Source organism: Bos javanicus, chromosome 16 (genome assembly GCF_032452875.1).
Source record: "Bos javanicus breed banteng chromosome 16, ARS-OSU_banteng_1.0, whole genome shotgun sequence".
Lineage (NCBI taxonomy): Eukaryota > Metazoa > Chordata > Mammalia > Artiodactyla > Bovidae > Bos > Bos javanicus.
The window spans coordinates 45,674,579-45,697,487 of NC_083883.1; the positions used below are offsets into that span (position 1 = coordinate 45,674,579).

The 22,909-nt window shown below is 44.2% G+C and overlaps 1 protein-coding gene across 6 annotated transcripts in view; it reads left to right on the plus strand.

Annotated features, from left to right (window-relative positions):
- Positions 1-22,909, plus strand: part of RERE (arginine-glutamic acid dipeptide repeats) — a 416,914-nt gene that overhangs the window by 322,597 nt on the left and 71,408 nt on the right. For 5 of the 6 annotated variants that reach the window (XM_061382835.1, XM_061382834.1, XM_061382838.1 and 2 more), the window contains one exon: positions 2,456-2,554. The exons of the other annotated variant lie outside the window; for it this stretch is intronic. In XM_061382835.1, the coding sequence (XP_061238819.1) occupies positions 2,456-2,554 (99 nt within the window). The remainder of the gene's footprint in view (positions 1-2,455; positions 2,555-22,909) is intronic. 6 annotated transcript variants of the gene reach the window in all.

Here is a 22,909-nt window from a genome sequence, read left to right on the forward strand (position 1 = left end):
ACCCCATGGACTGGAGCCTACCAGGCTCCTCCGTCCATGGGGTTTTCCAGGCAAGAGTACTGGAGTAGGGTGCCATTGCCTTCTCCGAATTATATTATAGAACTTGGCAAATATCTGCTTGTTCTGGATCTTAGGCAAAGTATGAAAATCTAACTATTTTTATTTTATATACTTCTGAAAGGAGGCCAGTTGAACAGTTTTCAAACATTTGCAAATTCTAATATTTTAGTATAGTATTTCATTTATTTAGTATAATATTTATAGTATATTATTTTTTAAATCCTCTAACAATGAATGTCATAAAAATACATAAGGTCATATCTAGCATCCATATTTTTTGTGTACACTCACCCATATCCACACCCAACCACCACCAAAAAAAAGATACAGCATTAATCATTGAAGTAGGTGTTTTTGGTTTTTTTAAGGTAGTTGTCTTAGTAATTAATTTCTAGTCTGGACATCTATGGGTAGTCTGGACTTGGAGTAAGTTGGGATCCTCTAAAATGTGAGACTAACTTGGGAAATTTTGATTTTTAATAACTTTTTGTTTTGCTGAATGAGCAATGAAAATGGACATTTAACTTCCAATAGCAGTCAAATAGTTATAGGAGAGATTTGCTATATCCAAAATTTTTATTTATTTGTTCTTCCATTCATCCATCCAAACAAATAAACAAACTGACTTACTAGTAAAGTTCGCACCTTATTTGTACTGAGGATTTGCAAATGCTGGTGAATTTTTCAAATAAGGGATTGAAGCACTTGTAGAAAGATTAGCATGTCCCCTTCGGGCTGGCGTTGTGTTCACTGCTGTGTCCCCAGGGTTTGAGGTGTGGCCTGCACCATAATAGGTACTCAGCTAACATCAGATTGAATGAACCTGAAGACACTGAGGTGGAGATTTAGGTTGAGTCTATCGAGGGACAGTAAGTAGTTGAAGGCCTTTATTTATTAACTCAACAAGTATCTCTGTGTATCACATTTTGCTATGGATGGTGTTAGTTCCTGGAGGTATAGGGCTCAGCCAGAACAAATGCTCCTATCAGAGTAGACTTTGGAAAGAAAGGGCATTCCCGGGTGAGAAATCTGGAGAGACAGCCAGAGTTTGGGAAGGTCGATATGAGCAGGAGGATCATTCTCTCTACTCCTTCTCTTCATTGTCCACAGGTGGAGACTCAGGAACCAGAGGTGGACATGGTCATAGGAGCCAAGGCAGGCGTATCTTTGCAAGATGGAGAGGGATCAGGGGTGCCAAGCATTGCCCAGGGTTAGAACGGATATGGAGTATAAAAACATTCTGTGTTTCCCTGGTGGTCCAGTGGTTAAGAATCTGCCTGCCAATACAGGGGACATGAGTTTGATTCCTGGTCCAGGAAGATTCCACATGCTGCAGAGCAGCTAAGCCAGTGAGCCACAACTCTTGAGCCTGTGCTCCACAACAAGGGGCTTCCCTTGTGGCTCAGCTGGTGAAAAATCCACCTGCAATACAGCAGACCTGCATTTGATCCCTGGGTTGGGAGGATATTCTGGCCTGGAGAATACCATGGAGTGTATATAGTCCAGGAGGTTGCAAAGAGTTGGGTATGACTGAGCGACTTTCACTTTCACTTTCCGCAAGAGTAGCCCCTGCTTGCCACAACTAGAGAAAAGTCTGCACATAGCAATGAAGACCCAGCACAGCCAAAAATAAATAAATCTTAAAAAAAAAAAAAAAAAAAAAACAAGCAGTTTTGACCAGAGAGAAAGTCCAGTCCTAAAAGGAGCATGTAGATAAACTAGCATCTTCATTTATATGTGCTGAGAAGTTAGTATACTGTTACATAATTAGATCTAAAGTTTTTATATTTAGATACTTGAGATTTTTTTTAGTGAAATTATAGGTGAAAGACTTAAGATGTGCTAATGGGAAAGAACATAATCTGTCATGTCTTTAGACCACTTCGAGGGAAATGGGACAAGAGTAGGGGTCATGTAGGCTGGGTTTGAGTCTTGGCTCCACCGCCTACTGGCTTAGTATGGGTGAGTACCTTTACTCGACCTTTCCATGCCTCAGTCTCCTCATCCATAAAATGGGTGATGAGGGTTCCTACTCCATAAGATTAACTGAGAGAATACTTTCCTCATAGGATTAAGAAAGATAATGAGTGCATGGAAGGTGCTTTAGCAACAGCCTAGGCTAAATTTTCCATAAATGTTACTGTTGGTCTTCATCTTGTTCCTGTCATTGCCAGAATGTTCTCTCTCCTGCTTGTGTCCTTCTCCCAGAACAGCTGGATCCGGGGAGTGGTTGGATATTAGCCAGTTATGACACTGGCTGAAGTAACTCTGAGTCTTGTGTGCCCATCTCATGACTCTTCTGTTAGAGTAAATGAAGGATCCCCTCTTTATTGATTTGCTTCCAGTTCTGTTATTTGGTGCAATGAACAAACTAAAATTGTCATTATTGTTTTAGCTCCATGAAAGTGGCTATGATGCTGGCAAAGCTCTGCAGCGGCTGGTGAAGAAGCCTGTGCCCAAGCTGATTGAGAAGAGCTGGACCGAGGACGAAGTGGTGAGCGGGCGGGAATCGGCCTCGGGTCTGCTCTGGGGCATGAGGGGCGGCTGGGCGTGCTGCTCACCGTGTCCCCAGGATCCGGTCATGGCTGCAGACTGCCTGTGGCATCTGTCAGTCAGGATAAAGAGCCTTTGAACCTCATAATTGTATGGAAAGAATTGAGTTTAGTCAGCATTTGTTTCATAGAAAATGGGAAAGATTTCCCCAGCTGTCATGGAAAGAGAGGAAATAGTTGCTCTTTAAAAAAATTAGTTTGGGTTGGTTGGTTTGTTTGGGTGCAGGCTAGCTTTTGATACCTCCTTCTGTTAGGAAGGATTCAGTCATTTTAGAACCAGCTGATACTCTCTTTAGATTAAGGCTGCACCTTGTTTTTGTTGTGAAGTCTGCTTAGGGTCTCTAACCTGCAGAAGGACAGTAGTCAAGAGCAGGAAACATAGACTTTAAATCAATATCAGATCTTTCATATTCATTCTGTCACTGCTGCTGCTGCTAGGTCGCTTCAGTCGTGTCCGACTCTGTGCAACCCCATAGACAGCAGCCCACCAGGCTCCGCCATCCCTGGGATTCTCCAGGCAAGAACACTGGAGTGGGTTGCCATTTCCTTCTCCAATGCATGAAAGTGAAAAGTGAAAGGGAAGTCGCTCAGTCGTGTCCGACAGTGGGAAGATAGAAATGTACCCAGAAGTACATGTTTTCTAACTCATGGATTTTATCCCAGCAGAAAGAGTTCTAATGAAGCTCTCCTCCATCTTGTGACTTTGGGGAGAAGAATTGCTACACAAAGCAGGGAGATTTCTTGTGCTTTTGCAAATACAGTCTTCAGTATGAGCATCACCACTTGACATTTGCCCTTGAGGCTGACCGAGATTAAGATTAGGGCTGGCACTCATACACATATTGATTGATTGTGAATTCCTTGCCTGTATTTAAGAATAGCCTATGGGAGAGTGTTTCCTGGTCCCACTCATTCATGTTTTCAGCAGTTTTTATCAAGTGCTTGTTATGTGCCAGGTGCTATGTTAGGCACTATCAAGGGGAACACAGGGCCCCCCATTGAGAGGGGAGACCACCTGTAAATCAGTGTGTGCTGAGGAAAGCCGTGGGCAGGGGGCGGGGGTGAACCAGATGGGGGCCTGGCTTCTGTGAGGAGGCAAGCCTTGGATATTGAGGGCCCTAAGGTGGAAGCTCACCTGGCGTGTTGGAGGAACAGGCAGGAACATGTCCGAGGGGAGAGCGGCAGGAGAGGTGGGGCACAGGTCGGGTGGCCGGTAGACCTGTGTTCAGAGTCTTGCTGTTTGCTCTGCATGAGTGGCTTCTGAGCACAGGGACTCCATCTGCCAATGACTCTCTGGCTGCTGCTTCAAGCAAGAGTGGCTTCGGGCTGTGTGAGAGCCCAGGCCTGGGTGACCGAGTGGCACAGCAGTGGTGGTGATGAGAAGTGGTGAGATCCTGGGTGTGTGCCCAGGGAGGTTTCCCTGGGGTGCTGTGGATGAGGGCAGCAGGGGTTGAGAGGAGTGAGGGAAAAATCAGGAGGCAGCAAGGAGGGGCCGAGATAGTGAGATGGTCCTTGAAGCTTCCATAAGAGAGCGCCAGCCTTCTCAGCGGTCCCTCAGTTCATAGGAGTGTTGGTGAAGCCTCAGCTTTGAAATAGAGAATGTGAAACTTGACCCGATTAGTAAAGAGATGCAGACAGCTCAAACTTTTGTCCTTGAGACAGTGGCCAAAGTAAAAATGTTAAACTCAACTGTGTTGAAAAGTCACATATTAAAAAACTAAAAATAGAGTTGCCATATGATCCAGTCATTTCTGGCCATATAGCCAGAGAAAACTCTAATTTGAAAAGATACACGCACCACTGTTCACAATAATCAACACATAGAAGCAACCTGAATGCCCGTAGAAGATGAGTGGGTAAAGGAGATGTGGGGGGGGGTGTGTGTGTGTGTGTGTGTGTGTGTGTGTGTGATGAAACATTACTCAGCCTTAAGAGAGAATGAAATAATGACATTTGCAGCAACATGGATGGGCCTAGAGATTATCATACTAAGGGAAGTAAGTCAGAGAAAGACAAATATACGATACCACTTATAGGTGGAGTCTAATATGACATGGGTGAACTTATTTATGAAACAGAAACAGATTCATAGATATAGAAAGCAAACTTACAGTTACCAAAGGGGGAACATGGCGTGGGAGAGGGATAAATTAGGTGTTTGGAATTAATAGACACAAACTGCTATGTATAAAAAAGATGAACAACAAGGTCCTATATATTGAATATAGTTCCCTGTGCTGTACAGAGAACTTAGATTCAGTATCCTGTGATAAACCATAATGAGTATGGTGTGAAAGTGATTTGGTATGTGATAAATCCTAATGAGTATGAAGAGAGTATAAAAAAATATTTATATTTATATTACTGAATCACTGCTGTACAGAAATTAACACAACATTTAAATCAAGTATACTTCAATTAAAAAAAAAAGTCATGGATATTGTTTCCCACTGTAGACCTATTTATGTGAGAAGAAGTAAGAGATCTGATGGGTAAAAATGTTAAATTCTACACAAAGCCTTTGTGAAAGACAGACATAAGGAGATGAAAAGGCTGGGACAGTCGTGGACAGTGGCCCATCCTAGGGCCTGTCAGCACGGATGTCCCCTGACAGCTGCTTCCCAGACTCAGGCTCCTCAATTGGTCTGGTCTCTCCTCTCCTTCCACCTTCATGTGCCCACCCCCGCCCCGCCATTGTCCGTCCCTTTTCACTCCTGCCTCCCCAGCTCCTTTCTCTCTCCCCCTTCATTCACTCCTCCATTGACCTTTCATTCCCTCTGGACCTTTCACATTCCTGCTGAAAAGAGCTGGCTTCCTTCCCCAACAGCATTTGCTTACATCAGACGCAAGGTGGGCAGTGTCCTCTCTGCTGCCTCTTGGGGACATGCAGCAAATGGTAGGATGAAGGAGGGTCGGGAACCTGACACATGGGGAAAAGCCCAGCTTGATTCTGAAAAGTGAAGCAGGACTCCAGAGTGCCACTCACTCCCAGCCTGGGATAATCATCTCTAACCGCATACATCCTTATCAGTCTGGGCTCATTTTTACCATGTTTGTTTTAGTGTAAGTTTTAAGAAATGTTTTGGCAGTCATCCAGCCCTTGCAGAGCCCAGGGATCAAATGGTTCCCTTACTCATAGGAAGTTAAGTTCACTTTCTAAAACCTCAACAGGGAATGAGGGAGGGTGATTGAGTAATTGATAGGCTGAGGGAAGCCTCACCTGAACTGTCCAGATCACCTCTCTGAATCGTTTTGTGTGGCAGTAGGGCACATAAACCAGCACTGCTCTTAACCTGCCACCCCTCCTGCTGAAACTCCCACATTTTCTCACCCCAGGAATCAGAAGATTTAAGCAAAGTAAATGGGCCTGAACTCAAATAAATACGTGAACCTGCCTCTTTTGTCCCTCTTAATGCTCTGTATACTTGGATGCTCTAGTTATGTCTGAATCTCATTGGCTCCAGTATATCAGTTTGACCAGCTGCCCAGCATCTGACCCGACTCCAGCATCGATGCACTTGCTTTCCTTTGCACAGACGTGAATGGAGCACCGTGTGAGAGGGTTGGCAGGGAGCACCGGCCATGGGACCCCTGGCTGTGCTGACAGTGGGAACCTCCTGACCCTGTGGGTCTTCTGCCCTGGGAACAGACTCCTCTCTCTCTCTTGCCAACCCAGACCCTAAGGTTCAGCATCAAGGCACTCCGCTGCTGAACTAGGTCTGCATCCTTTATTGGCCGCTCCTGAAGCCTCTGTGCTGCCGTCGTGACAGCTTTGTTCCTCACGGTCTTTATTTCTAAGTTGGTTGTCCTTCTAGTTTGTAGACTTGTGAAGAGTGAGGACTTTCTGATGGTGAAAGTAATGTCTCTGCCTTTGAGGCACTTGAGTATTGACAACTCTATTTAAGATGATTGGTTTTAAACTTCACTCTAATTGACACTGTCCTCAATCCAGCATTTAATGGTTAATAATTATGCATCAGCACCAAGGAGAAAAACTTTTATATGAATCCAGTGATGCATATAAAAGTAAACCTTAAAAGTTTACTTTTGAGAAAAGTTCCCAAATTATGGTTAGCACTATCACCGGACCTCTTCTTCTGAGGTCTTTCAGATAACGATTAATTCTTGAGATCTTAGGCCTCAGAATTAAACAACAGGAGGCCTTTCATTTCACACTTCCTCTCAGTAATTCCTTAGACACTTAATGTGTTGTTACAGATATGGTATTTCTTATTGAAGTTGCCTTAGGGCTGAGATACTTTAAATTCTATTGAACTGAAGCCAGGTTTGTGCCAGTTTCTGTCAAATTCTAAGCCAAATAATGACAAAAGAACTCTGTTTTAGAGGAGAGACTGTTGGAAACACCTTGGTAGCTAGCTCATGGGGAAGTCTTTCAGGCTAAATAAACCAGGTCAGATCAGAGGAGTGTTTTTGCTTTAATTCAAGAAGCTTACTGAACCCCTAACATGGGCTAGGATGGAACCCATGTCAGTGACTGGCTGCTGCCTTGGAGAATGATGTTGCTGGTTAGCCAGTTTCACTTACAGCATGCTAAAAATATTGTTCCTTTTCAGGAAACCATCCAAATCAGTAGAACTCAGGAAGAGAAAGAAGAGGAAAGTACAGATCAGAACTTAAAAAAACAACAACCCTAGATTATTAGGTTTTTAATTAAACATGATGAACACATTTAAATATAACACAAAAGCCCCAGGGCTGAACTGCGCCTAATCGAACAGATTAAGCCACCCTTCCATGCTCGGGTAGTTATTAATTCTGTTTGTTTATGCATGCAGGCTGAAGGGAGCATTTGCGCCCTTGTGTTGTTGCTTATTGCACTGGGATTCCATTGCTTGCTTGGTGCTGTGCTCTTAATTAGCATTCAGCTGTTGATTATGGAAATACTGGGGGTGCTAATTGAATTCTTTTCAAAATTCAGGGCCTGCATTTTCCTTGTGGAGTTTGGCCTGCCTTGCAAGGTTGTAAGATTGGGTGCCTCTCTGAGCTGTGCGTTTCACCCTTTGCTTCCCATCCACTTTGCTGTGTTTCAGGAATTACTTTCATGCAGAAATAGCTTTGGGCATAATTCCAGGTGTTACATAAGGGAGAGGTTGTGTTGCTTTGGATGTCCCTGCAGAGTGCTTCCATTTCATCTTGGGTAACTGTAACTTTTGGAGGTTTCCCTGGTGGCTCAGATGGTGAAGAATCTGCCTGCAATGCGGGAGACCCGAGTTGAATTCCTGGGTGGGATCCCCTGGAGAAGGGAATAGCAACCCACTCCAGTATTTTGCCTGGAGAATTCCATGGACAGAGGAGCCTGGTGGGCTACAGTCTATGGGATTGCGAGCAGTTGGACACGACTGAGTGACCAAAGCTTTCACTTTCAACTGTAACTTTTATCTTGAAATATGTGTGTGTGTTCAGTCCCTCAATCGTATCTGACTCTTTGCAGCCCTGTGGACTATAGCGTGCCAGGCTCCTCTGTCCATGGAATTCTCCAGGCAAGAATACTGGAGTGGGTTGCCATTTCCTACTCCAGGGGGTCTTCCCGACCCAGGGGTGGAACCAGTGTCTCTTGCTTCTCCTGAATTGGCAGGCAGATTGTTTACCACTAGCGCCACCTAGAAAGCCCCATCTTGAAATATGGTTCCCTTTAAATATTTCATATCAACTTTGATGTAATACATTGAGGTGAACAACCTAGATACAGATAACCTCTGGAATTTTTTATCCAAAAAGTGTTAATCCGTGGGGACAATAAACCTTAATTGGTCATGTACATGGATTTTACAGATTCATAAATTTTAAAACATCTGAACCATCTTTCAGTTTAAAACTCCATTTATCATAAACATAAATGGAAGTCTTTCTTTTGAAGTTGACATGACATGGGAGACTAATTCTCTGAATATCTGTAATCCAATGAACCCAGGCCACTGGTCAAAGATTACTCAGATGGAGGACACAAAGCCCTTGCCACAGTGTCTTTCTTTAGCAGCACCTTCCGAGGCCTTTGTTATGGCCTTTTTGGAATGTTTGCTCAATAAAACATTGTTTTCGTTGTTCACTATTTTCAAGCCAGGCATCTGGATGTGCCAGAAGACAGAGCTGCTTAGTGGGGCAAAAATACAATGAATTTTATTTACTGTTTGTGTGGCAGCTGTAGAAAATGGAATTCACAGCAGAACCGAAGTTAAGTCCCTCCAGCAGCAGGAGATGGTGGAGGTGAAAGCTGCGGGGGCAGGGTGGGGTGCCTACAGCCCACGATTACCTACTTGCAGATGTAAGCTTTAGGATGTCCGTAATCTTCATGTTCGGTTTTAAAGGTATATAACATTAAATATAGGAGAAGGCTTAATTGAATTATATTTATTTTAAGAATGGTCCAAAAAAATAAAAAGAATGGTCCAGTTTCCAAAGTTGTGGAACATTTTATATAGTCTTTCAAGAAATGTTGATGAACCTGTAGGTCATCCAGTATGAATCCATTCATTTTCTTTTTCTTTTTTAAATTTTATGTGGCTCTTTCTCTCCTGTGAGACCATTATTATAAAAACATTAAAGGGAAGTTGAAACCTCATCACCATCTCACATTTTCCTTGTTTCATACTCTCTTCAAAGTACTTTGTTTCATGTACCTACATCATTTTATGTCATTGTAAACTTACATAAATTGAATCATAACATTAAAATCCTCACTTTCTAAAGAAATCTTAATCTGAAATTTTTTACGGTTTGCTTAGAACCCGAAATATAGATATGCTGCATTTAGTGCAACTCATAATATGTACTCAGTAAATTTTAAATTGGATGAAAGTAGTTTTTTCTCCCTACTGATTACCCTTCCTCTCATTTTAAACTAAATTGGTAACCATTTCTTATGAACAGCTTAATCCTTAGATATGAGAGTAGAAAAAAGAAAAGGAAGAATTATAATGTGTGTTGCCATACATTATACATATAAGTAAAATACATGTTGCTCATGTTACGTATTCTTATTATGGTCCATGGTAAGAATCAGGCCTTACTATTAAAAGAGGAAGATGTACATTTGGGTAAAATTTGCCTAATGTTTCAGATATTAGTGAAACTAAACTATCTTTTCTGTAATTGACTCCCATCAGACTTTGAATCAAACTCTTGTTTAAAGAAGTCGATAGTGTGGATAGAGTGGAGTTTATTGTCAAGTCCTTTTGGAAATGAGACACCAAATTAAAAATCAATTATATGTGTAGAAAAGTTGGTGTAAGACAATCAATTTTGTCAGTTTGCAGAAAGATTCTACTGTGTAACAAGCTGTGAAAAGAACTGTACTTTAGAGTCCTTTAGTAAATTAAATAAGCCAAGCATTGGAAGGGGAGAGATATTTCAAAAATTTATTTCATTGTTTCATATCAGTAGAAGTTGCCTCTGGGTTAAATCTACAAATTCAGCTGTGACCTTGCCTTTCACATATGTGGCTTTATTGCTTTCTAGGCTTCCTCTTTATGGTGTGCTCAAAGTTAGTATGCCTGTTTCTCTCTTTTTAAACAAGAACTTTTTTTTTTCATTTTCTTTAACAAGTATGTTTTCACGTTCCTTATCCCAAGCCCTAATTTTAGTGTTTTTTTGTTTTTGTTTTTAAGAAACCTAGCAGTGCATTGTGCTGTTCTCTTGGGCTGTGTGTGAGTGTGTTTTCTTGTTCATGCACGTGTACGTGTTTGGGCCTTGGGGCAATGTAGGATAGGACAGAGACCTGGGAAGTAACCCCACATGGAATACAAGCATAGCATAAATTAGTTCTCACTGCCCAGGCTAACCTTTTAAAATCAAAGAGTAATTTCTATGGGACATTTTTCATTTTTGCTTGAAATGGGGCAGTGTTGGGCAGAATCTTCAGCCTGAAAGATTAATAAATATGAGAGCAGTGGGTTATTGAAACCATGTTTCCATCTCATTTTCAAGGACGTGAAAAAAAAATGAAGATAGCATGTACTTTCAGCCACTCTCCATCATCTTTCTCTGTTCATTTTAAAAATGAGAGCAAGGCATGAGGGGACTTGAGAGATGCATTTGTTCTCCGATAGACAAAGTGGTTACTTTATAAATGAAGAGGCTGGAAAAACCCTTTCCTTCTGCAGTTTCTTAGCAACAGAACTGAAATCAATTTTCATTGTGTATGCATGGAACACTTTGTGTACAGTGACATTGGAGCCTTACATTTTCACAGGTGAAACACACCTTATTAGCCTGGTAGCTAGAATTCAGGATTAGGGAAGGAAACAGGAGGTTTAAAAAAAAAAAAAGATTGCAGTGAGGGGGAACCTACATTGAGAGGAAGTAACTCATGGAAGAGGAGAGTGAAAAAGTTGGCTTAAAGCTCAGCATTCAGAAAACTAAGATCACGGCATCCGGTCCCATCACTTCATGGCAAATAGATGGGGAAACAGTGGAAACAGTGGCTGACTTTATTTTGGGGGACTCCAAAATCACTGTAGGTGGTGATTGCAGCCATAAAATTAAAAGACACTTACTCCTTGGAAGGAAGGTTATGACCAACCTAGACAGCATATTAAAAAGCAGAGACATCACTTTGTCAACAAAGGTCTGTCTAGTCAAGGCTATGGTTTTTCCAGTGGTCATATATGGATGTGAGAGTTGGACTATAAAGAAAGCTGAGCGCTGAAGAATTGATGCTTTTGAACTGTGGTGTTGGAGAAGACTCTTGAGAGTCCCTTGGACTGCAAGGAGATCCAACCAGTCCATCCTAAAGGAGATCAGTCATGGGTGTTCATTGGAAGGACTGATGTTGAAGCTGAAACTCCAGTATTTTGGCCACCTGATGCGAAGAGTTGACTCATTGGAAAAGACCCTGATGCTGGGAAAGATTGAGGGCAGGAGGAGAAGGGGATGACAGAGGATGAGATGGTTGGATGGCATCACTGACACAGTAGACATGGGTTTGGGTGGACTCCGGGAGTTGGTGATGGACAGGGAGGCCTGGCGTGCTGCAGTTCATGGGGTCACAAAGAGTCGAACACAACTGAGCAACTGAACTGAACTCATGAAAGCTGTCTCCTCTTGGCCCACTTGTGTCTTAAATCTAGTCTCTTTGAGGTAGAAGTAGTAATGGCCTTGGTGGCCCCCAATTGCTGTGTTCACTGAGGTGCCAGCCTGGCTTTTGTATTCCCCAGTAGTGTTATGTGCTTATTCTTCTCCTGATAACCCTGCATACTGCCAAGTGATAACCAATTATGTTTCAGCACTTGCTTTAGGACATTTTTCCAAAGTTATGTTTATATGGGTAAATTCCAGTGCATTATCCACACCTATATGGCAGAGCACTGAGGTGTTAGGAAGCAGAATGTGTTTGGTGGTCAGAAAGAAGAAAGACAGTTTCCGCAGTTGGATCTCACCTTAGTGTTCAGGCCCAGGTCTGTGTCTCCAGCTTTGGGCTTGTTGAGTTTGGTATTGGGGCTTGGCAGAGAGAAGAGATGGCAAGTGAGCCTGAAGACAGGATGAGTCCTTCATGCTGTTCACCAGGATACTCGTTCAGTTCTCATTTTAGATTACTGGTCAGAAGTCATTCATTTATTTCATTAATGTCCAGGGAGCACCAGCACAATGCCAGGTACCACTGTGTGTGTCGGTGATAACAGCAGGGAACAGAAGGAACAAACCCCCTGTCCTCATGGAGCTGACATTCTAGTGGAGAAGACAGATTGAAACAAGACCTTAAGTGATGTACCTAGTGTGTTCGCCAAGTGCTAGAGTCTTGTATCCCCAGAATGTGGCCCAGGGCCTGGAGCAAAGTTGGTCATCAGAAAACATTGTTTGACTGGGTTGAATAGTAAAGGATATTCCCCCTCCCCCCAAGTCCCCAGATCCTCAGACCACTTCAGTGGAGCTGGCCCCTGACACTGAATACAGTCAAGGAGGACTTCTGAGTCATCCTGTGTGAGGCCAGAGCATCTTTAGACTCCAGCAGTGTTATGTGGACGCTTCCCTGCTCTTTTCTTCTTGGTAGCTTCCCTTGGAAGGAGCAGCCAACTCCTTCCAGTTGTCTGTTTTATTTTCTTGTTGTTCAGTCGCCAAGTCGTGCCCGACTCTTGGTGACCCCATGGACTGCAGCACTCCAGGCTTCCCTGTCCCTCACCATGTCCCAGAGTTTGCCCAAGTTCATGTCCATTGAATCAGTGATGCCATCCGACCATCTCATCCTCTGTTGCCCTCTTCTTCTGCCTTCAATCTTTCCCAGCATCAGGGTCTTTTCCAATGAGTCAGCTGGTTCAAATCAGGCAGCCAAAGTATTGGAGCTTCAGCTTCAGCATCAGACCTTCCAGTGAATATTCAGGGTTGATTTCCTTTAGGATTGACTGGTTTGATCTCCTTGCTTTCCAAGGGACTCTCAAGAATCTTCTCCAGCACCACAGTTTGAAAGCATCAATTCTTCAGTGCTCTGCCTTCTTTATTTCCAGCTCTCACATCTATACATGACTACTGTACATAGGTTTGACTATACGGACCTTTGTCGGCAAAGTGATGTCTTTGCTTTTTAACGCAGTCTTTAGGTTTGTCATAGCTTTCCTACCAAGAAGCAATCATTTTCTAATTTTGTAGACTCTGATTTTAAGAGCCTATTCCTTGCATCACTTAATACTTACTGACACGTGTGGTTGCAACATTCTGCTGTGAGCGAGTGACAGAGGGAGAGAAGGGCACTGCCCAGTATTCATCTAACCACTTGGACTAACCCACCTGCCCTCAGAACTCTGTGTCTTGGGTGGTCTTGTTTTGTAATCACAGAGATGTGAGATGTGGGTAATATATTTTTCCTGTCAGGATTCCTCTAAACCTCAGGTATGCTCCCACTATTTGGGCACTTTAGGAGTGTTTTTGCCCCTTGCTAGAGAGCTAGACTCCATGTAATTGATCCCAGCAGTAGGAAACAGAACTGTCAAGTTGATACACCACAGAACCCATGAGGAGGAGGCGGCGGCAGCGAAAGCCGCAAGTGAGAAAGAACCGCAGAGTCAGAGGATCCTGCTGAATGACTGAAATTACATTATGTGTCCTGAGGGCTGAAAGCCTACCAACACCGCATTCAACATTTAAAATCTGTGCCTAGAGCCTGTTTTGTTTTTTTTACCGTGTATACTCTGTCATTCTGGATCATTTTATTAAATGGTCATAAATTACGACCCCCGCAGAACTAGGAAGATCTCCATCCTACAGGTAGGTGGAGGATACCTTGGACACGGAGAGTCACTGCTGCTTTCCTGTGTTGGTCCACATCCTCCCAGGGCACCGTGAGCACGACTGAGACAGACCCTGGATGCTGGGGGAGGTGGAAGCTCAGGGTGGCCGCTCCCACTCCTCTCTGGACACTCACTATGGGTGGAGGTAGGGGCACAGGCAGGAGGAGGCCCGGTGGTTTAGGAGAAGATGCTGGCCCAAGAGCAGAAGGCCCAGGTGACGGTCCTCATACTGGTGACCACAAGGACGTTGGGTCTCCACTTGGGTCTTAGTTTTCTTATCTGAGAAATAAGGAGAGGAGGAGGAACTTTGTGATGGCTGACAGGTTTGTGTAACCGGAAACTGGATCTGATGCCAGTCTCGGGCTACTGCCCCACCTCCAGCCTTTTACTTCCAGGAAAACATGGGCAGATATTTTTTCTAAATCATCTCTGGATAAGAAATATGAAAAGGTGGACACCTGCATACTCACACGTCTTCTTAGTACTAAGGGTTCTAGGTTTCCCCTTGCAGCTAATTTGTAGGTTTTGATTATGAATTTATTTTTTTCCTAATCTTTCCCATCAGCAGTAATAAAGGAGAACCTTCTAGACTACAGAGATGCACAGTAATGAGTATTATGTGCTCTGCCAGAGTGGGAGGAAAGACTGATCCATGTTCAGTGGATTTGCTTCACATTGCTTCAGTCTCCCTCCTCCTCTGAGCAGCCCCGAGTCTTCTCTGGAAGCCTCTGGTGTTGGAGTCTGTGGAGGTGTCACATTTACTAGTAAGCTGCTTTCCAAACAGGCACTATTAGCATAAATTAGCCGTTTCCCTATTCTGTCTGGGCCTCTCAACTTTTGGGTAACAGAGCTAAAGAGTTTCAGTTATCTGTTTTTGAAAGGAAAGTTTTAGAAAATGAATTTGACTATGGTCTTTAGTAAGGGAACCAGTTGACCCGGACCCCAGACCCATATGACATTCACCTACAAGTCAAAAAGCTTTGCTTGTGGAAGGCCCTGGGCTCTGTGCTCTCCCGTGTCCCCAGCAGAACACCACCTGGGCCCCTTGATGGCATCAGATGAAGCTGTTCAGACTCCTGAAGCTGCTTAAAGAATGGGGTGGACTCTGCATACTTAGTACCTTCCTTCCAGTGCTTGGAAATGCTGTTCTCCAGTCTTTAGCAGTAATATAACAAAAGTTAGAAGATACTTTCAGATCGTCCTGAAGGACAGCCCAGCTTCTTTGCCAGCTTCCCAGGTTTTTGAGCCCAGAGCAGCCTGACCTTAGTGGTTTGTTTTCCTCATTAGAGCTCTGACTTTGTAATCAGCTCACATTTTTCGTTCTTCGCTTGTTCTGTCTCCTCCTCTCAACTTTCTTTAAAACCCCATGTCAAACATTCCAGGGATCTGTTTTCTTGCTTTTAGGCTAATTTTCAGAGGGATCATTCAGTTGTTAAGCATCACACTATGTTATCCTCAGCTGGTTTGGAATAATTTTAGGCAGTGGAGGATTCCATTGTTATGAGGACATGCATGTATGGGAGAGGCCCTTTCCTTCTGATGAATACAAAAGGGTTCTTAGAGCCCCAAATCACATGTCATCATCATCAGTGTCTGGGTAACCAACTTTAGATGTTTCTTAGATAATATTATACAGGGAAGGAAAGACAAAGGGCTTCTTTTTCACCTTCTATCACATTGAATTCCACTGCATTTCCATATCTGCTATGTGCAAGGCTCTGCTGAGTATTGGTGAGACCCCTTCATCCTCTGTTTACTGTTAAGCGATGTGTTTTGTATTTAGCTGAGATTTTTAGAAACAAGACTTAAAAATGGTATTGATTTCTTTATCTAACAAGAGGGGAACTTCTTGGGGACTTTAGACAAATAAACATCATCTCTTCTTTAACTGCTGAGATCTCTGCAGGAGGCACCACTCACCTTGATAATTGCCTGGCAGTGTGGCATCCTTGACTGATCCTGGCCGCGGGTATAAATGGGCACTTGAGTCGGACATTGTCGCCACAGGCACCAGAGAGGAGAGAGCAGGCCCACAGTGAACGCCTGCTTCTAGTGCCTCATCTCCTCCTGATCCTGTGAGCTGAGTCCATGGAAGACCAAGGGGTGAACCCAGTCTGCTCTGTTTTCCAGCAGGGAGATTGGGTGAGGCTCTGAGGAGGAGGCACCTTGAAGTATAGATGGGGTTTCAGCAGGCGGACACCCTAGATTTTAATGGAAGAACAAAGGTTTAAAGAATGTGGGTGGCTGGTCAGTAGCTGGTTGCCCAGTTGAAGGATGCTGTAGGTGGTTGAGTGGATAAGATGGGTGACTTGAAGCCATCCACTCTTTATGGGAAGAGAAGTTTGTGTTGAATTTAATAGGAAATACGGAATAATTACATATATTTGAGTGTGGGGAATGGCAGGACTGGGACCGTCACTGAAAATTCATCTGGCAGTGACAGGGACTGGTGGATGGAAGTGGTAGAGAGGGAGTCGTGGTTCTGGCTGCACATTAACATCACCCGGAGAACTTGAAACGTCCCAGTGCCCAGACTGCGCTCTGAGTCAGAGTCTCTGTCTGAGGTGGGACCCAGGCGCCCATATTCTCGGCCCTGAGAACCACAAGACTGGGTGAAGTCTGCAATCCTGGTGGAAGATTTTGAGAGCTCTGAGTTTACAGCAGTGGTACTCAACCTTGGTTGAACACTGGAACCACACAGGAAACTTTAACACACATACACACACACACACACACACACAGGAACCACACAAGAAAGTTTATCACATACACCCACAGGAGACATGGGTCTGCCCCAGAGACTGATTTTACTTCCCCCTGGGATATAGCTAGGGTGCTGGGGTTCTGCTCTGCAGCCGAGATTGAGAAAGACTGTGGTAGAGGCCCTGAGAAGCAAGAGCAGGGATTAAGAGAGGCCGAGGAGCTATAGTAAGACCTCTGTTATGTGCCAGGTGCTGTGCCGAGAGCGTGGCGCGAGGTGACTCATTTGTGGACATTCTGCACATGGAGAAGCTGGGTCACTGCCAGGAGGGAGAAATTTGCTGAGGTCACAGCGCGGTTCGTAGAGCCTGCTTTGCCAGCCCAGCCTTGTGCCCGAGTCCAGCTCTTCACCTGCTACACTGCTTGGCCTGTCTGGAGAAGCCCAGCTGATTGGAAATAGGGAGCAAGGAAAAAGTTGAGAGATGCTGTTCAGACATTGTGTTTTGGTGCAAGGGAGGAGGCTGCTGGTACAGCTGATAAAACCCTGCAATCAAGAGTAGTTGCTTCGGGGAGGGGAGGAGAGTTTATGTTGAATTTGAAGTGATTGTAAAAGATACAGGTGGGTGTCGCAGTTAGGTATGGAGGTCTAAAGATAGAAGAACTTTCTCATGTACAGAGGGGGTCATAGTTAAGGAAGCTGAACTTGAAGAGGTTAATTAGCTTGCTGAGGATCACAGAGCTAGCAAGTGGCAGGGCCAGGATCTGCTGAGGTTGCCAGGGGAGACCGTGCAGCAAGAGAAGAGACTGAGGGAATTTTTATGTTGAGGTGCGGAAGACTGGACAAAGTGATGGAGCCACTTAGTACAGAGTCAGGAAAGGAATAGTTGAAAGGCAGGAGGAAGATTTGGGTCCTGTTTCATTTGTTGTTAACCATTGTGTTTGTCTTGGTAGGATATGAGGAATGATTATGTATTTTTTAATGGGGGCAGTGATAGGGCTGGGGTTGACTTTGACATAACTTAATTGGAAGATTGGGTAGAAAGTTGGTCCAAGGTCAGGATGCAGAGGCATGTGTAGCAGTGTTGATGGTGTTGCTGGAGTAACTTTTAGTCCAGTCCGGATCCAGAACTCAGGGAACCAGGGCAGAAGTGGCAGCGGAGTCGAAGGGCTGGAAGTCACGAGTCAAGGAGAAGAGGCTTTTGTGGGATTCACAGTGACTGTGCACTAGTAAAGAAAAGCAGTTTTCTGGTTTTCACAGATGTCCAGTCATAAGTGGATGGCTAGGTTGGAAGATAGGAGGGGGCACCAGGAATTGTGGCTGCGAGCAGCTCTGGGCAAAGGTTTTTCACGTTCCTGAGAGTGCTGTCAGAAGGCAGGGTAGAGAAAGGGACTTTTAGCTCGGTATTGGCTCGCTGATAGGCAGTGAGAGGCTGGCTTGGTTGGTTGATGTTATGATGAGGGGAAAGGTTGTGGATGATGCTCTCAGACAGGCTTGTCTTTGCTGGAGTTGAGGAACATACGTAGAACCAAGCTGCTGGCCCTATCACTGGAGCGGGGAGGACGATGCTGTGTGCACCGTGTGTGAAGCTGCTGATGAAGGGGGGCGTTGGGGGTTAGGGCGCTTGGAGAACGGGGGTGGGGGGAGAGACAGTAACTCTAGGATATAAAGAACCAGTTGGGGGATGCTAGGGTGAGATGTCCCAAGCCAGAGGTAGGGATGGGAGGAGAGTAATGGGGAAGGGGTGGGAAGGAAGCTTGTGCTATGGGTGATGGCGCTGGGGAGACTGAGAGGTGGCCCCCAAGCACTGGTCTGCTGAGTGATGTGCTTCCTAAGGGGCAGTGCATGTCTCACACTGGCTTCCTCGGCAGTGAGGCTCAGCCGGTGGTAAATTGAGCTGAGCTGGATTAATACATAGAGCTTGAAGATGGAGGCAGATGGTGACCAGGCAGGATTCTATGACTAGAAAAATATCTAAAATGTAAGATCACAGGATGGATTGTTGGCTTCAGAATATATCGCGCTGTTTGTTTCCTTGGTCACTCAACAAATATTGGTCATTGAACTGTGCACAAGGCCCTAAGTTCTCCAGATAGAAGTTAGCAGTGGACACACTGTTCTCATGGCACTTACATTCTGGGGGGGGGGGGGGGACAGAGACAAATAAATGAACACCAGTAAGGTGATTTGGGTAGATGCTGTGAAGACAGTACACGAGTGGCACCCAGGCTCTGCCTTCTGCAGGGGAGCAGCGTTTCCTGTTCCGAAGCACCTTCTGCTGAGCAAGTCTGGGCAGACCATGCCCCTGAGAGCTCAGGTCAGTTCAGGAAGAGCGATAGGTGTTTTTCTAATAATTCATGTTACTTGTCCCCCATCTGGTGATCTTCGGGGTCGTGTCTTAATTGCCCGTAAACTGTTCCTTGTCAGAACTACATAAATACCCTCAGGGCTCAGGAGCTTTCGGTGAGCTTAGGACAGACTGAGTTTTGCTGAAAGGAGAAGTGGGAACTTTGCTACAAAAGCAAGAGTTAGGTTGTCTGCTTGAAGTTCATGTGTCTGTCACGTGAAGTCCGTGTGTTTGTCATGCAGAGATGTGCATATTCTAGTATGGGGGACATAATAGAGTATTTTCACATGCCAAAAAGATTCTGTAAACCTTTATTCATGACTTTGGATTAGGGGAAAGGCTAGACAACAAGGGTCTGGTGCTTGTTGAAACTTTCCCTGGTGATCTTCTGCCCGCTTTGGTTGAATGCTCTCTGTGGCTGGGAGGGGAAATAGGGGAGAGGCTGTGGCTAAACCCAACAGGCGGTTCCATCCAGCCTCTGGAGTTCCTGTCACATTTCACTGTAGTTTTCTTTTCTTTGATGGCTCCTTGGTATGATGTATTTTTATCAAACAGACATTAAAAGAAAAAAAAAAGGCATGAGGGAGCTTAATAAGTAAAGGATTCATTTCCTCATCATGGAGAACATTTCTTTCATCCTTTTATTAGACCACAAGAGTTTCTTCCCCTCTGTTCACCATCCTGGACAGTGGAAGGTACCCCCGCCCCCACAATCACACCTTCCCATGGTCAAGGCAGTGGGAGAGAGGCCATGAAAGCCAACCCCAGGTCTCCAAGCTGTCCTCAGATTAACCAGGAAAAGAAACCCGCTGCTGGTGGGAGAGATTTCGTCTGAATGCTCACTGCCATTGTGTCCTGTGTGTTTTTTTTTGGTTCACAATTTGAAGAAAACCAAGAAATTCTAGTTTCTCCTCTTTATTTTTTTCCTACCCACTCCCATCACTTCTACTATTCTCAGATGACTCCCCATCTGTCTAAAGAAAACCACCCACTTGTGACATCATTAAAATTTGGTGGGAAAAAGCATTAGTGTGGGTAAGCCTGCCCATTTCTGGTTGAGTCTGTGCCTGGAACCAGTTTTCATTCTTTGGAGATTCATTGATTTTCTTTTGAAAAATCAAGTATTAACTAAATAATTAGAGCTCTTCTGGCCCTGAAAGGCTCAGGTGCTGATAATAGAGTTTGTCATTGAAGAAACAAAATGCCTGACTTGTATGTCCAAAAGACTCTGCCAGATGGCCCCACAGGACCTCCGCACTGCATGGAGAGAAATTCAGTGATGGACGTGGGTGCCTAGAGCCTTGTGCCAGGCAGAATGTGGGAAGTTCTGTCGTGGGGTACGCAGAACATTGGAAGAATGAAGGAAGGTGACAGAACATGGGCGTGCAGTGGTGAACATATGTGTTCAGGGTTACGCCAGTGGTCAGTGAAGATACTCAGAAATCCCGACCCCATAGTCCAGCCCCAGAGCAGCTTCATGGCAACATTGCCCAGAATCCCTTCATGGCGGGAGATGCAGACATGGGAGAGGTCAGGGCATGTTCAGGAGCAGCGGGGGCCTGGCTTCCGTTGAGGCAGGGGCCACACAGGGACCACCCCTTCCTTCTCCCTGCATTTCTCATAGACGTTGTTTAACACGGCACTGTGTTCCCCCTGAGCTGAAATGAAACCTCAGAATCCACTTTAATACAGCCTTTGACTCAGGTGCTTGTGTCTGGTGGGATCTGAGGCCCAAGTGATAAGACGGAGGTCCCTGAGCACTCTTAATGAGCACTGAGGAGTCTGAACTCTTTATTCTTCTAAACAGAGGAGTGCCATAGCAGTTTTGGAATTTAGAGAAAGAAGGGCCTTTACCTCAGGGGAACAACAGTCACATAGTGTGGGGTCTTCAGTGGTGCCATATCTCTGGGTTCTAGAAAGTGTTTCTAATAACCCTAGAAACACTCGATTCTGTGAGTTAAAACCAGAGTCTGATAAACCTAGTTGAGATGTGGCATATGTCCAGTACCCAAAGAATTCTGGTCTTTCTTTTAGGTACAAAGTTAGACAAAATTTCCCCATAAAGCCCCTTAAAAAAGCTTTGCTTAAAAAGCCATATACTCCCTCCCTAGTTTAAGTTGGCATGTACTCTTTTCATTATAAGCATGTGCTTTCTTACATATCATAAATACTGACATTTGGAAATAAGACTGTCCCATCACTCTTTTAAATAGATCGACTGCATTTGAATGCCATCATTATTTATAACCATTATCATATATTTTTTAAAATACACGAATGGGCTCCTTTTTAGCAGTAATATTTGACAATTTATCTTTCTCCACTTTAAACCTATAACTAATAATTTTCCAATCTGCTTCTCCTTGATGTAAAGCACTTTGTGCTTGAGAGTGTGTTGTCAGATCACCTTTTCATACTCTCGAAAACAGAAATGTGTGTGCTGTTATTTTCTTTAGCAATAAAGCTCTAAGTGTTAAAAGAAAATCCTCTCTGATTATGCTGTAATAATTATAAGTGCACAGTTGATCAAAACAACAAGATATTAGTTGATAAAAGTTTTAGTTTCTGCTTAATGTTTGTTGGAAATTAAATAACTCAGTTTTTTAAACACATTAGTTTTTGTATGACTATTACTTATTGTTGAGATGAGACCGTATTCTGCATCGTGTTATTCTCATTCCTCACTTATTTGTAAGTGCTCAGAAACCTTGTTTACATAAATAGGATAGTTTTGTCACTCATTTATTGAATTCCTTCCATAATCAAAAACTGTAATTTATCATCAGATATGATTTTCATTGATATACCAGATGACATCTCCATGAGCTTCTGCTGGAAAGTACCTGACCTGCATGAGGCTTCCAGTTGTGACCTTGGCGTTGCTCATGGTGTCTTGAATTGACCCTCTGTTCAGAGCCCAGAGTTCGTGCGTGAAGCAGTGTTGCCTCTTGGCCATCTGGATGGGAAAGAGGGAGGCCTTTGTGATGAAGTGAGAGGAGGATGATTGTGAAGGAGGAGGCAGGAGAGGAGAGTTGTACCTTGCCCACAAGGGTGTATTCTCAGGCAGATGAATTTTAGGAAAGAAAATATATGAAAGTTGAAGTTCTGGAAATGAATTCCCTTAAAACTGAATCCAGATACCCATTAGAATATCTTGGGGGGACTTCCCTGGTGGTCAAGTGGTGAAGACTCTACGCTTCCAGTGCAGAGGATGCAGGTTCAATCCCTGGTTGGCTGCACAGTGCAGCCAGTAAATAAATAATAAAACTAGGGGGGAAAAGTCTTTGGTGTCTGCATACGCTGATTTGTAAGCTATAGGCTTACATACGAATCTTGCTTGCCAGGCCCACTTCTAGGCAGTGGGATAACCCATGGAGTCAGGCCCCCATAGGATCTGGGTTGACCTTGTGGTGAGGGCCAGCCAGGGAGCCTTCCATTGGTCAACCTTGGGCAGGAAACCAGGCTACACATTGCTTGGTGATGTAGCGATGAATAAATTACTGTCTTTGCTCTCTAAGAGTTTATAATCTGAGCTCATAGTATAAAACAAAACATCACCCCTGTCCCCCAAAAAAACTTGACAAAAATAAAAATCCTCTGTGAGTTCTTGTTTAATGTTATTAAATAATGTATGTATATTTGCATTTTTAGTGTTTTGATAACTGGTTTCCATTGTAATATCACTTTATATGTTGTTGTTGTTTAGTCCTTAAGTTGCGTCCGATTCTTTTTGTGAATCCATGGACTACAGACCGCCAGGCTCTTCTGTCCATGGGATTTCCCAGGCAAGAATACTGCAATGGGTCCCCCTTCAAGGGATTGTCCCGACCCAGGGAGTGAACCCATGTCTCCTGCATTGGCAGGCAATTCTATCCTGCTGAGCCACCAGGGAAGCCCTCACTTTATTTTAGGCATTTTAAAACTGTTTTGTAAGAGGTTAGCCTTTACCAGACTGCCAGCAGGATCCATGGCACAAAAAAGATGAAGAGCTGTGTTCTGAGTGCTGACCTTCTCC